Raw genomic sequence first — 15,966 nt, 5'->3', positions numbered from 1 at the left:
GGCGCAGGGCCCGCTGAGAGGGGGGGCCGCAGCGCTCGCGCGAGAGCTACTCCTGCTCTCAATAGAATTGAGAGCAGGAACTCGCGTCGAGCGGCTAGGCACGCCCCCCGGCGATTCAGCCAATGAGGGCGAACCTGCCGGGTGACGTCATGGCCGCGCCCCCGTCACTCCTCCGCCACGCCCCCCCCGGTCTCTGCTCCTGCAGTGAGCTGCAGACCGGGGAATCGCCGGAACGCGCAGCCAAAAGTGCGGGCGTTCATTACAGCGCCGTGACCAGGGCCTTAGCCTTACTTTCCTCTATGAGGCTTTGTACATTCTCCCCTTAGCTGCCCACATCTCTTCTTCGTGTACTGTATTTTGTATTTGCTCCTATGATTTCTGTTTTCTATTTTATGCCATCCACTTTTTATCATTGTATAATGTAATGTTCCTGACTTATTATTCTGCAACATTGTACTGCAGCTCATTATTCATTTTACCTCTCTTCTTGCCGTCATCTTTATTTACTTACAGCATACCATTACTCGATCTGTGTTAACTTTTGTTTTTTCCTCCTTATTTTCCCCTTCCATCCTCTAGTCCTCTTTTTTCTCCACTTTACCGATTTAATCACGTTTTGTATCTACTGTAGATATTGTTTCAACTCTTTTGATGACCACACATTTTTAACTTAGAGAGTATTTATGTTGGTCAGTGAGCACTATTTTGTTTCTTGATAAAGGTCCAAGGGCAGACCAAATCTACCCTGTCGTTATGACATACAGACACTTTTAACAAGTCTTGTAGGTGTCTGTATTCTACATTTCTTGTGTGATAAACTATAAATATTTATCAGTGCACCCAGGAGCAAGTCCCCTACTGGTACTTCATTGTGAGTTCCTGTTCACACAACTTCATTACTAGGAACAAAGCCTAGCCTTTGGTAGGTGTAAAAGCAGTCATCATACAGAACCTTCTGGGGGCCCCATGATGTAGCCACTATGTCATGAGGTCTGACACTCCAGGGGTCTCATGATGTAGTAGCTATGTCATGGGCTGTCTGTTCATTTTCTAGCAGAGATCGCGTTCTGCGCTCTTGTGGAGCGCTGCACGCTATCTGGTCAGAATAGGGACAGAAAAGGAGGAACCCTCTCTCCTCCGCTCGCCTCATAAGTGACGTTTCAATCACATAATCACTCCGAGGAGTGGTCACATGATCATGATATGCCAGAGGGGCTGTGTCAATCAAGTGTAGCAGCCTCTCCTCACTCAAAGGGTTAAAGCAACAGTGTGCTAGGACACTACAGGTGGTATTTACCTCATCTCTGTTAAGCCCTAATGTTGCCATTGCAACTCGTATAGTGCTGCTATTCAGTGTCCCTGTGACTTTTCTGCGCTTATATTCCAAAGCAGTCATTTGCATCTGTGCTGCAACAGCCAAAGCCCTCTCTCTAGCATCATTAACAAATGGGATTTTCAGATTTTCTTCAAGAACATCATTCTGACTGCATTTAAAACACAGAGTGTTCTGTGCCTTTGTGTAACCTAAAAAATAAATTAAAAAAATCTGGTCAATTAGAGTAACAGTATTTTTGTTTTCATGGCAAGAAAGCAATATCTGTATAACAAATTCATGTACTGTAATACAATAACATTTCCCTACACATTATCAGACTTCCATCAGTCGGATCTTTTGGGAATTCTGTAGCACTTTGATGATAATTTTTTTTCAAAGGTGTTTCTCCATTCAAAACATCAAACCACAGAAGATTCACCGGAGCACTGAAAAGCAACAGCAATTACAATAACAAATAAATAATAAACAAATAAGTAAATGACTGGATAGAATAATATATTTAAATGTAATAAATGTTCAAATTAGAAGTAGTTTATCTTGAAGCGTTCTGTTTAAGTGAATGCTTGAATAAAATAATTAAATAAGGGAATACTACCCAGAGGCTCAGCATGGTCTCTTGTCAAATCATATTAAAATTAATTGTACCTTCAATTGGAGCACACTTTTAAATAACTTGTTAATTAATATAATTATTTTATTGTTTCATATAACTAAATGCCTTTTTTATCGTGGAAAACTAAGAGTTCCTAGAGAATGAAAAATTGTTCATGAAAATAATGTAGCACTACAGAGATGTAATGTTAAATTGAGTAGGCTCCTTTTGTATAAAACAGTTTAAAAAGTATTTGGTAAATAAATGTATCCACTTGTAGCCAGGTTCCCCTCTGGGTCCCCCTTGGATCCTTTACCTTCGCTGAAGTTGCAGCCGGCAGCGAGGCACGCGGGTGCTCTTAGGGTTGCAGGCAGACCCGTCGGGAAGTCAGGGAGGCAGGGAGACTTGCGGCCAGCAGTATAGGGAGCACCATTACAGCTTAGCTCCGCAGGGGGATAATATGCCCCAGAAGCCACTGGGGCTGCGGATCACATGCCGGCCAACAGCCAATAGGGCTGCCAGAATCCCTTGCTCCAGAAGAGATACATTTGGGGCGCTTTGCACACCACACCAGTCTGAGCTGGGACACAGACAGATGAGGGTGTGTTCAGGGTGTCATGGCCCCTGAACTAGGCCAGAGAATCACTTATAGGCCCCAGCTAGGCCCCAACTTCACTATAGATTGTGTGTACGCTAGGGAAAGGCCACATGAGACAGGGATCTTTCCCCATTAGTTGTATAGTGTCAGGGACAAAGCAATACATCACGCAGTAATTGCGGCCTGTGGTCTGGGACCAGACCACCCACGTTAGGTATAGAGACTCTCTCCATGGTGGGACACTCCAGCCGGAGTCCACCCCACGTAGAAGCGGACACCATCGCCGACGACAGCGCGGGACAAATGAGCCTCTTTCATCAGTTGGTGGTACCGGGTGCCGGAGCACCTGGCAGGTAGCACATCACAATAAAGTGCACCAACGGCCAGATATACTGTGGCTGCGCTGTCACTCACAATTGGGGTGGGAGTGACAATTGTGGGCTGGACACTGGGACGCTGGCCCCCCTGGACCCAAGTACTGTGGATATAATCTACCTTTTCTATGAACATATATGTATGGTGTAGTTGCATGTTTAGTAAACTGTTTTATATATATATATAGAAAAAATAACACTCAATAAAAAGCAAGTATTTTGCTAATACTATATTGATTTGTACCCTAAAGGGGTACAGATTAATACATTATCAGTCATTGGGCAATGAAAAACATAAAATAGAAAAAATATACAATTCAAAAACCTGAAAAAATAATACATTTACATACATTCAATATTTGTCTTACCTTTAGAAGTGTTGGTTCTCCGAATTCAGGGGTATCAGGAAGCTCTCCTACAGCGACGTCATCAAACTCAATCCGATGCCATCCACCTTGAAAATCTGTGACAGGTAAAAAAATTCTTCTTTCTTTTATCTTCAATCACGTCTTCTTTCTTCATCTGTCATTATTTCTTGATTTTCTGTAATCTTCTCTCTTTATCTGTCAATCCCAGATCTTCAAGGTCAATGGCGTCGGATTGAGTTTGATTATGTCGCGGTATGAGAGCTTCCTGATACCTCTGGATTCAGAGGGCCAACGCTTCTAAAGGTAAGAAAAATATTGAATGTACTGTATGTAAATGTATTTTTTTTTAGGTTTTTGGATTGTATATTTTTTATTTTATGTTTTCCATTGCCCATTGACTAATAATGTATTACTCTGTACCCCTTTAGGATACAGATCAATACAGTATTAGCCAATGCCAAATGCTTGCTTTGTATTGAGTTTTATTTTTTTCTATTTCTGTTTATTCTGTGGGTGTCATTGTTTGTCATTTTGCTGGCTTGTTTTGTATTGGTTTTTTTCCATTGATTAGCGGTTTTAATTAATGATTTATTGTGTTGGCTCCTGCTATTAAGAGACATGTTGGATAGTCGTTTTAATAATTAATTGATTTGTTGGCTAATGGTTGAAATTAATTAATTGTTTAGTTGGTTACTGCTTGTATTTATTTCATGGGTTGGCTAGTGTTTTTATTTATTGAATTGTGTTGTTTAGGTGCTTATGTTTGATTATTGTTGATTTTTGGCCTTCATGCTTTTTGATTAGTGTTACCATTGAGGCCTATAGCGACTTATCCTGCCCATACTATATGGTTATGATGTACCACTATGCCAATTAATGGGTACAGGGTGGATATAGTGGGTCCGGGTGGGTGGTTAGGCCTCCCGGGTGTCTAGCGGGGGACAGGGGTTAACCCGGTTATTAACTGCTACGGTGATTAAGGGGTTAGGGGCCATTAGATTGTATACCCCCAGGTATTGTATTCTTTCTGGCAATGGAGGACATGGCCCTACAGTATGCTGATGAGGACACCCTTCTTTATGGCAGGGGTAAGTTGAATGTTTTTTATTTACTTTATTTATGCTGACTGGCAAATGTTTGTTTTAATAATGGGCAAACAAGCTATTATCCCTATCTGGATAATAGCTATTTTGCCCATTACTGTACTGTATGTGTTTGGTGGTGGGGGGTGTATTTATTGAAATGTATGCCACATTTATTTATTTTTTAAAGAGGATTGGAATTGCAGGCCAGCGGGGACCTACGGGGACCACCTGAGGACCCAGGGACGCCCACAGGAACCACCCGAAGATCCCCTGACACCCATGTGAACCACACGAGGACCCACGGGAACCATCCAAGGGCCCCCAAACACCTGTGGGGCCGACCTGGTGACCCCCAGACACCCGCAGGGACCACCTGGAGGCCCACGGACACCCGTGGGGACAACCTGAGGACCCCCAGACACCCGCAGGGACCACTTGGGGACCCCAATGGTTCCCCCGGACACCCACAGGGACCACCTGGAGGCCCAGAGACACACATGGGGACCCCCACAGACTTCTGGTATGAATCGTGTATAAAAAATTAAATTATGGTTTTATGTGGGGGCACCGGGTGTTGGTTGTGTATTGGTGATTATAAAATATTGTAATGTTTATTTGGGGCAGAGGGGGTGAGTGAAGGGCCAAGTATAAAGCTGCTGTTGTCCATTAACCCCTTCATTGCCTTAGAGGTTAGCCGCTAAGGTAATGAAGTTGACTGTAAAAGCATTTTTATTGCATGGGATTGATGCCGGGGGTCTCTGGTGCTGATATTAATGGATATCAGCTCTGGAGACTCCCGACATCAACCCCATGCAGGAAAAATTCATTTTTTGTTCTAAGTCCCATCTCACAGTTTATCGGCAGCTTCTCACCACCCTCTCACTGCCCTCTTGCCAAATTTTCCTGGCGAGATGACTTTGAGAGGAAATCTCAATTCTAGAGCCGCGATTAGCCTCGATAAGCTAATCGGGCTACTATAATATCACAAGCTTGAAAAGCTGGTGATAAGTGGCTAATCGCCGCGCATTTGGCAATTTTTTGTTCTCGGCAAAAAATTTGCAGAACAAAATCTCTTATCACTGACTTTCGGGGCTTACTGAATAGCAGTAGACTTTTTTGGCAATAAGGTGGCGATAAGTGGCTTATCGCTGCTTAGTGTATAGGCCCCTTAATATAAGAGGATAAGAGGATAACCATGCATTTAAAATTGGGTAATATAGTGGTTCAACTGCCACAATTGTGAACATAAAGGTAAAACAAGGAAACAAAACCAAAAGATTACTCTACCTGGAACTGCACTGCTGATTTGTAAAACATTTGGACTATCCAAAGGAATTAAAGCTGAAGGTAGAGGATGACTGGCAGTTCCTTCCACCACATATAAAAAGTCTCCAAACTGAAATGAAAGAACATAAAAATAGTGTCCATGCATTAAGTTATGAGATTACTATGTTGAATGCAAACATCAGTACATTAGTTCTTACTTGTGGATAGAATAGTCAGCAATACATGAAATAATATGCTATATTATTGCTATATAACATGCTATACTTTGTGTACAATGACCCAGTAAGTAAAGGATATGTGTGGTGTAGGAATTTTTAATTACTGAAGCATGTGGGCCAGGATTGGAAGAGGAGATTCACTAAGCACCTAGGCAGCTTATTGCCTGGTCTCAATTTTGTAGTGGTTATGAAGCTAGGGTTTTTTTTTGGAGATGAACCCCTTGGTTTCCACCTATATAAGAAAAGAAAAAAACACCAGTAGGAGGAACCACACTATTAAAGCCGGGTCAAGGTGTGCTACCATCCATCAGTGCTTAGTAAATACTGGCCTAAAAGTGAAGAATATGATGAAGTGGTTAGGTGTTATGGCTATTAAATGCTGGTATGATAGTGTATGCAATATATTTTAGCTGTTTCAAAATATTAGATGTTGTCCCTCACGTGATTTTCTTTTTTGTCACAAGAAGCAATTTAGTTAAAATAACCAGGTTTTGGTTCACATATGAGTCAACACCAAACTGCAATGCTTTACCATATTTTTTGCACATCAATTCAGTATAAGACCCTACAATTTTCTTGCTTTTTTGTGATTGGTGCTTCAAACAGTTTCATTACAAATATGCAGCCTGTTTATGACATATGGGTAGGACAGCAAACCAATACTAGTGTCCTTTAAAAAGTTGTGTTTTTTTCTTTTTTTTTAAATTATTGTAACAGGTCAAAAAATTAATGAGGTACCATTTGTTAGCTATTATCACACCCAACAATACTGCCAGCTATGTCATATGAAGTTTGGCCACCTAACCAATTTTTACAAAATTGCCACTAGCAATTCTTGTTTTATTTTCACTAAATTTATTATTAATTTATGCAACTAATTTCATTTTTCTTTGTTTCCAGTTATTGAAAATATTAATCGATGGCAAACTACAAACACACACAAATGTAATTTACTAATGCTTGATCGCAAGCTATCAAAACATTGGTTGAAATTTGGCACATATTACTTACTGTATGTTGTATCGATCATTTCCTAATCTATATCACATTCACTCATCTGAATAATTCTCTTAACTCTCCGTTCCTGTACTGTAGCTTCACTGTATCTTCCGTAATTAAATAATGGGGGAAGTGATTTCCCATATCTTCAAATCATACTTCACTTGTAGTTGTCTTTATGCCTTTCAGTCTTCTACTTAAACCATGCACACTATAGAGGCAGTTCTTGTCCAAATGATTAATGATTTATTCCTATCTTCTAATTTTAAATACTTCAATTTCTTAAAGACACTTAACTTTAATCTAAGAACTCAAGTTACAGTATATATTGTTTAGTCTCTTCCTCTCGTGGCTCCTCCTATATCAATCAGACCAATTCACCTTAGAAGCCATCACTGATTTTTTTTTTTTTAGGGAACTGCAGTCAAGTTATAATAAAACATTTCAGATAAGCCTGTCTAACTTTCCCTGGAGCCGTGTGTAAAATATCTAAGGTGCCGCCATAGACAGCGACTGCATTTTAAAAAGAGAGAAATGTACATAAATATAATATTACTTTTCACTAAGGAACTTGTGCACTCAAAATTTGTTCTTCATAATGCCAAGGGAATTTTATTTCTGTTTTTTTGTCAGCTTTAATTGCACGGTATCTCTGATAGCAAAAATGCTTCATTCATTTAACCTTTCAGGCACTTTCACATACTGTATCTCACATGTTCCCTTGCTGTTCAGTCTGGGCCTGCTGCCTTCTCTGCTAATAGTGAAGATGTTTAATCCACAAGACAATAAAAAAAAATGATGATGATATAACTGCTTAAATGGAGTTTACCTTGACTAGGTTGGCAGGCTTAAATAATGTTTTAAATCAAAGATGCAATCAAATGACTCATCTGTTTAAAGGCTTATCAAAAATGTAAAAGGGTCACTAATAAATTAGAAGTCAATTTGGAAAGTAGTGCATGATTTTTGTATTTATTTTCAAACAAGTGGCATCTTTCGCAGTAGCCAGGGATTGCCATGGCCATGGTCAGCTTCCCTAGTTAACCATTGGAGGAGGAGAACTTATGAGGAGATTCAGCAGAAAATCAGCATGAATGTGAGATTTCCTCCATAGGTATTCAGAGGAGTGAGTTGTTTCAATATTACAAAATATTGTGCATCACAACCAGCAAAGATAAAGCTTTCTCTGAAAACTACAATACAGCATGCAGAAGCTATGCACAACATTTTTGCCTTAGTGTAGTCAGAACAATAGGATAAACCTTCAATGTGAAGGTTTTAGCAATCCGCTTTATTACATTGTCTTAAAGGATAATACAGCCTGCCCTTTTCTTTGAATTAAATCTTAAAATTAAAATAAAATCCATGCTTCAATGTTTAAAATGTAATACATGTAAAGTATATAGGCTGTTAGGGTTTCCAAACATTAACATTTTGGAAAACGGAAAAATCTTTCTGGAATCACTTTTTAAGCAAGTGGCCTATGGTTCCCATATGTTTACATATTAAGCTTTATTTCTGCAGTCTAGGACGTTTGGCAATGGCCATTTGTCTGTGAATAAATTACCATCGGAGCTCAACTGCCATGACTACTGACCTCAGGACAAGTTGCCGCAGGTCACTTCATCGTCACAGACCTCCATCTGTCTTCAGAGCCTCTCCCAGTAGTAGGGCACCTCTGTCGCTCTAACATGCAGGACACAAAGCGCGACTGCAAGCAGCCAATATGTTGGTTGTCGGCCACACTGCTTGTCCTGCACATTGTTGCCCTCTAGCTCAGAAAGGTGTTGAGGACATGCTGCAGTGGATGTGCCCTGTGGCTGGAAGAGGCACTGAGGATATGCTGCGGTGGGGGTGCCCTGCGGCTAGGAGAGGCACTCAGGACATGCGGAAGGCAGTGATGGCAAGGTGACCTGTGGTGATTTGTCCTGCGGACAGTAGTTATGGCGGAGGAGTGCTGGTTCCATTCTGTTATTTCTGTACCATTGCACTCATTTTCATACAGTATGTTACACCATAAGGATAAAGAGACCAGATGTTGCAGCCTCCTATTGGCCCAAAAATTTGCCAGCCATTTTGTTCCCCTGGAAGGAGATTTAAACCTGTTAACATCCCCCTTAGTATCTAGGGAACCAAGTGGTGGTGGGGACGGGGGTAGGAAGGGATTCCCAGAGCTGATAATAGAGTGGTTCAGCTCTGGACCCTCCACAGTTAAATAAGGGATAAGAAAAAGGAGTAGGAGGCATTGCTGCTTTAATATGGCTTTCAAATCATAACCTCATTTGCTTCAGATTATAGCCTTAAATATGAAACAAGTTGGCATGGATACTTTCATTTGAAAATTAAATAAAATAACAGAGGTGGACTGATTGTCATGATACGTGCCAGAGCACAAAAGTATTGAATGATTTCACAATTCTGTATATGGATGAAGCCAGAAGAGGATCTGAAGATGGAAAATAAGACAAAGAGCGAGATAGAAAATACAAACTGAATTGAATAGGAGCAGCAGTTTCATTCAAAATGAGAATAAGACAATGGCATTAAGTGGGACACGATCCACCAATTTTACATTAAGGCATAAAAAACATACAACAAAATATTTTTATTTTTGGTTAGATTAGGGTATACAGACCCTTACTAAAGATCTTTCAAGGGGCCTGTTTTAACTTTATCATTTAATCCTGAATTCCCTTGTGCCAAATGTCATTATGTAAACTAGTGATATTACTGTATGTAAACATCCAATGGTGATCTTTCATTGATTGGTTCTATTATCAGTAGTTTAGTGAATACTATACAGTATGTGATTTTGCAATGTTTATTTATTTGCATGTTTTACTCAAGAAAAATATTGCATTATGAGAGACGAAAATCCCATTATTCTTCAGCTATTTATTTTGAAAGGACTCAGTGAATAGGCGATAAGGGTCGAGATATCAGCTGATATAGATAATTGAATACATAAAAAGAAGTTGGTGAATTCAGCCATAGTGTTTAACAATTCAGGGATAATTGATCAAATTCTAATGGCTACATGCCAAAACAAACAAAACCAGATTTATTTAAAACGGACTTTCAATAAAAAAACTAAAAAAAAACTGGTGGGATAGAAAGTCTGTGTTCAATATTTTTTAGTTAGAACTAAAGTAGAGATGCAAGACAGTGTCGAAAGAGTGGTGTTTATAGCTATTACATTATTATATTAGTAATAAACCAGCCTTCTGAGACAAGGTAAAATGAATTACAATCTCAAACCCAGACAGATTAATCCACAAATTAATCTCTAACAGAAATAAAGTGTTTCCATTATTCATGCATTCAGTATGTTGACATTTTATATTTGTGTTCTCTGCTGAACAGGTCTAATTAATAATTAATGTATTTAATATTTACCTGTTCGTTTACTAAAATGGCAGTGCAATAGCGCTTTCCAAGGTCAAATGGAAGAAAATGAATTTGTAAAGAAACTGGGCTGCCTTCTTTCAAGGAGAGAGAGTTCACTGGACAGAAAAACTGGCGTAGTAAGCTGGACTGGTTTGCTGCAAATACAAAAAAGCACAAACAGGTTTATTTGAATTATACATCATTTATTATTTAAAATGAGAACTTGTAGTTTTTTTTATTTATTTATGGGATAGAAACCATGTATACTCTACAGCAAAGCTTTCCAAACTTTGTGTCGCGACACGTTAGTGTGTCAGCGGCAGTGTGTAGGTGTGTCGTGCGAAACCTCTGAGCGGTGTGCAAACTGGGGCCCTGGGGGGGGGGGGGGGCACAGGATTATTTAGGGGTGGCACGGGCGGTCAGTGCCGCCAACAGGGGGTTTGCCGGGCCGTGCGCCGTCTCCTTGACAAAACTGGTCACCACAGGGTGACAGGTGCGTGCTGGGGGAAAATAAATAAATCCAAGCTGCACAGTGAGGAGGCGCCTTTTCCTGCATGGAGCGAGTAAGGTAAGTACAACTCCATGCCTCCCTTAGCTCCAATTTGCCCCCCCCCCGGTCTGATTTGGCCCCCCTGATTTGATTTGGCCCCCCCCAGGTCCGACTGGCCCACCGTGTGTCCGAACCCCGTTTGTGTGTGTGTGTGTGTGTAAGGGAGTGTGTGTGTGTGTTTGTGAGAGAGTGTGTAAGTGAGTGTGTAAGAGAGAGAGTGTGTGTGCGCGTGTGTACGCGTGTGTGCGCGCGTGTGCATGTGTGAGAGAGAGAGAGAGAGAGAGAGAGAGAGAGAGAGAGAGAGAGAGAGTAAGAGAGAGTGTGTAAGAGTGTGTGAATGTGTGAATGAATACAGACACCAATCCACAGTCAGTCATAGTCACCCACCCACGCACCCCAGTGTCTGTCACCCACCCTCTCTCCCTCCCCCTCCCCCTCTCCCCCTCTCCCCCTTCCCCCCTCCGTCTCTCCCTCTCCGTCTCTCCCTCTCCGTCTCTCCCTCTCCGTCTCTCCGTCTCTCTTGCTCTCTGTCTCTGGGTTGCATTAATTTTAACTTTTTTTTCTCGTTGTAACATTTATATTGTTATGAAATAATCCAGTTGTTTTCTATTTTGGAGAAATACTGATGTATGTCTTTATTTATATAAGAAAAAACGCAAGGGCTTAACAGGATGGCTGGCATTCTTCATCTTTGAAGAATTGCTTTGATAATTGCATTATTGGGAATGTCAAACCCAAAATAAAAACAATACAGTCTATTCCATTAGTTTGGTGCTGTTAAGTTAGGTATTTTGAAGCTAAAGTTTGTTAATAAACATACAGTAGGTAACCTTAAGGTAGAGAATGTGTTACATAGCTGAGTTAATGTACTGTATTCTACTGCAAATTCAAAACTTGGCGATATGTGGGTCTACAGTAGGTCTTTAACTACAAGATCAAAGAAAAAATACATCGTTGCACTCTTCCCATTAATAAATGAGCCTTCATAGCACTTTGTGTCTTCATTAAGAGATCTGGAACTAGTTATTGTAAATAGTACCAAAAAAAAAAAAATCAAAAACCAAAACCATCAAACCTATTTACTGTACCACAAGGTAGTAAATAATGTCTTAGTCAATAAAAATAGAAACACAAATTGAATGTATTAATATCTATTAACATTGTAAAACTGATTAAAATGTCCACTGTATACGCTGATTACTGAAATAGATAAAACTATAAAAGAAAATGTTGTATTTCACTACAGCAGCACTTTGATTTACATGTATATAGCTATGGCTGTTCCGGCTATCTTTCTGCCCTCCTGTCATGTAAGTTCTGACAGCTACAGACAGTGACATACTATCCTGTGGGGTTTGCCTCTTCCTTCCCCTACCCCCTCATGCAGCTTCCCTGAGTGGCAGGAGAGGTGGTGACATTGGGTCTGTGTTGCAGCCAATCATGGTGCAGACCCTGTGCCCTCCCCTGTTTCATTATGCATTAGGGAAAATGCCTTCCAAATTTTCAGTGAGTGTGTGTACCTTCCCACCCGGGGAAGGGAGAGGAGCTCAGCCTCTCCTGGGGCTGAGTGAACCAAGATCTCATAGCACAGGGCCGCAACATTATCTGCTGGCCAGCACCATCCAAGGGCCTGAAACCCATTCTACACTATATGCAACGCTGTTATATAATCTGCAGTGGCTGCATCAAATAAAGACCCCTTTAATATACTTCTGGCTAAGTCGCAGTCTATTGGACAGAAGTAAAAGAGAAAAGACTGGCATGGTAAGGACAGTCTGCAGCTCTGCTGTAGCCTACTATGACTGGAGGCGCTGTCACCGAATGAAAAGAACCTGAGTATCACCTGTCCTGTTCCCCACAACATTGCGGACGCTCATCTCTCCTGGACCCTCACAGGTAACCAGCACCGCACAGACCTGTAGCCTCGGCAAAATCTCCTGGGTGGGGGCGGGTTTGGGGTAGCAGTGCTACATTTATTGTTTGTTTACAAAAAGGGATGTATTAATGTACTTTAGTAATATATCTATCAGTCAGACATCATATTCTCTTGTGCAATTTATTTAGCCCGTTTTTAATTAACCATTGCACTTCCAAGGAATCTGAGTGTATAGTTTAAAAGTGTGTGTGTGTGTATTTATAAAGCGCCCACAGGGTATAAATTTACATATACACACTCTCTCACATCACTAACATTCAGGGACTATTTAACACCAACACCAAAAAAACATATTTTGGTTATATTGTAAAGAGTAACTAATATATATAGTCACTATTAAGTAGTGTGAAGACCTTGTTGTAAATCAGCACATTTTAGTGACTGTCAATAAATGTTAATGTACTGTAGCTTTCTTAAAAGAACTAAACAAAAAACACATACAAATATAAAAGACACTTGAAAATAGATATTTATATCAAGGTTTTCAGTTGATCAACTTGTAGATTTAATGCATGACAGCTTACTAAAAAAAACTATGTATAAAACAGAATTTAAGCACCTCTAAATTCCCGTTTTGTGTTTCTCTATAAGAAATGGTAATAACTTTGATTGGGTACCTTGGTCAAGCAGTGTATCTTCGTTATTAGAGTCACATATCACCTTGGCAGTGCCAGTTTCTGAGAAGTAGGTACTATAAGAAAAAATATATATTATGTTACCATTTTTAATGACATCCCAAGTGGTAATCCAGAAAAAAAAAAAGTCTGTTTTGATTTAGACCCCTACTCGTTATGCTGAGAAGCTACCCTTCTACTGGAGTTTTGAGTTCATTTCAGCACGGAAAAGAAGCAGCATAGCATTATGAGACATTCAGAATTCACTTTAAATACAAACAGAAATATTTAACAATTTACATTTTCCCAACCGTATGCTTTTAATTTGTGTTTAGCTTAACAATTTTGGGGGTGTTGTATCTACAGTACATAAGGAGAGTGCACAGAAATGTTTGTTTTGATACAATGCTTAATTTTCTTCTTTACTTTGTTAAATGTTAGAGCGTTTCTTATGTGACGTACATTTTTACCCAGAAAAGATTATACCGTGTCAGACTTTTTTTTCATGAAAAAAAAAAAAAAAGCCACTCACTACTGTAAATCGCAAGCAGATTAACATGGAACAATTTATTTTCAGTAAAAATTACACTTTTACATTTGAAAGGATCCAGATGAGAATGTTCATTTTTGCATACATAAATATTTTTTATACATTTAGTTTTGGGGAAAAAGGACAATCATCCTATTATATAAAGCAGTGACATGTAACAAACACATTGAGAATTATAGCAAGTAAAAAACAAACTTGATATAAGTACATTTGACAATATTTATAATCTACAGTCAACATAGAAAGCAAATTTTCATTTTTTTAACAGCTCTAGCTACTCAATGATAAAAGCAACAGCGGGAGGAAATATAAGCCTACAGAGAAAAACACTGTTTTATAAGTGAATGCTATAAGTATTCTCCCAAGGCTATTCATAAAGTGTCTTTGGAAGAAAAAGCGTAATAAACATCATGTAACAGTGCCCTGGTCTGGAGAAAGACCACATATTTCTAATTTACTATGGGCAATAAGCTGTCCAACTCAAAACAAAAATAGATGTGTTTATGTACTCTGGCTTTTTTGGGAACAACTTTTTATTTATTTCAATTGAAGCTGCAAAGTCACTTGAAAATATTTAATTTTACCATGCCACTGAATGTGTGACGATGCTCATTTCCAATCAGGAAGTGGACCCGCAGGGCTGAGGTAGGGATGCAAATAAACTGACCAGAGCCCAGGGACAGGGTCCTGTAAGAGTATCCGTAGTCGGTAAGCTGGCAGGAGGTGAGGGCTGGCGGTAGTGGTTCAGAATCCAGGCAACGGGTCAGGACAGGCAGCAGGATCGGGTCACGGTCTGGGGTCAGTAACAGGAAAATCCGATGAACAGGGGAGCCACTGGGATAGTCACGCCACAGGGAAGGCTCAGGAATGGGGAAGCCACAGGAACTAGAAGGCTCAGGAATTAGAGCAGAGCCCAGGGTGGCCAGGAACACAGCTAAACGCTTAAAATGCTCGGGCCGGGACTGGCGTCACTGCCTGCTATTTAAGCCCTGGGACAGGTGCAGCCAATAAAGCAGGTTGCCACTAACACAAATGTCCACAGCAGTCAGGTAAGGACAGGTTCCAGCCTAAGCCTGGACTGGAACCCATACAGAATGGAAATGAAAATAGAAAATCGATACCCAATTTACCGTAATTTTCTTTTCATGGAGAGTCCATCCATGGCACTGCACACCATTGGATTAAGTTCCAACCTCCAGGTGAGATAGGACAGAAATCTACCTGTGGGAGGACCTATAAATAGCCCCTCCTGTCTTCGCCAGGCAGTATCGGTACAGAAGATGAAATATATAACTAGAAATATTAGTATAATCTTATACGTAACTTTGGGAGGGGATTGGTGAGCACTGCAATGGGCGGACTCTCAAGAAAAAGAACATTATGGTAAGTTGGGTATCAATTTTCTATTTTCCTGGGGGTCCCCATGGCAGTAGTTACCAATGGAACTTGCCAAAGTAGTACCCACAATAAAAAGAGGGGGGTCAAAGACTAAACACCACACTCCTTGTCACTCAAATATAATCTTTTATTTACGTGGTGACAATTGACTGCAGGACACTCCTGCCAAAGCATGCACCTGCTCAGGAATGTATATCCAAAGAATAGTACTTAATAAACGTACAGTGTATTAACTGAAGTCCATATTGATGGCCTGCCTAAATCTGCAGGGGAATCCTGCACCTTTGTTGCCCAGAATATAGCCCTGTCTCACGCAGAATGGGTATTTACCAGCACTGGGCTAGAATTTTATGGATAGTATAGGTCTTCTTGATAGCCATTATGATCTAGTTACTTATCGCAGACTTTGAAGCTGCTTATCCCTTCTTTCATCCATTTGGCAGGATGAACAGCCTGCCTTACTTCCTAAATCCTTCCATTCTGGAAAGGTAGAGTTTTAAGCACCTTACCACATCTAATGTGTGTAGAATCCCCGTTCCTTGTCATTTGCCGGTTTTGGGCAACATGAGGTTAATATTAACTCCTGATTGAGATGAAATTTTGAAACGACCTTGTGTAATTAGAGTTGAACTGGCCTCAAGATGACCTTGTCTTGATGGAAGATACGGAAAGGT

General features: G+C 40.3%; 1 protein-coding gene across 5 annotated transcripts in view; it reads right to left on the bottom strand.

The window, feature by feature from the left end:
- Positions 1–15,966, bottom strand: part of CFAP47 (cilia and flagella associated protein 47) — a 663,944-nt gene that overhangs the window by 332,511 nt on the left and 315,467 nt on the right. For all 5 annotated transcript variants that reach the window (XM_075590256.1, XM_075590258.1, XM_075590257.1 and 2 more), the window contains 4 exons: positions 13,348–13,421; positions 10,254–10,399; positions 5,641–5,749; positions 1,298–1,524 (listed from right to left, as the gene is read on the bottom strand). In XM_075590256.1, coding sequence (XP_075446371.1) covers positions 1,298–1,524; positions 5,641–5,749; positions 10,254–10,399; positions 13,348–13,421 — 556 coding nt within the window. The remainder of the gene's footprint in view (positions 1–1,297; positions 1,525–5,640; positions 5,750–10,253; positions 10,400–13,347; positions 13,422–15,966) is intronic.

The sequence above is a fragment of the Ascaphus truei genome, chromosome 3, assembly GCF_040206685.1.
Source record: "Ascaphus truei isolate aAscTru1 chromosome 3, aAscTru1.hap1, whole genome shotgun sequence".
In the NCBI taxonomy this organism is placed as follows: domain Eukaryota; kingdom Metazoa; phylum Chordata; class Amphibia; order Anura; family Ascaphidae; genus Ascaphus; species Ascaphus truei.
Note: the sequence above shows the minus strand (reverse complement) of the source record. Positions and strands in the feature narration are given on the sequence as shown.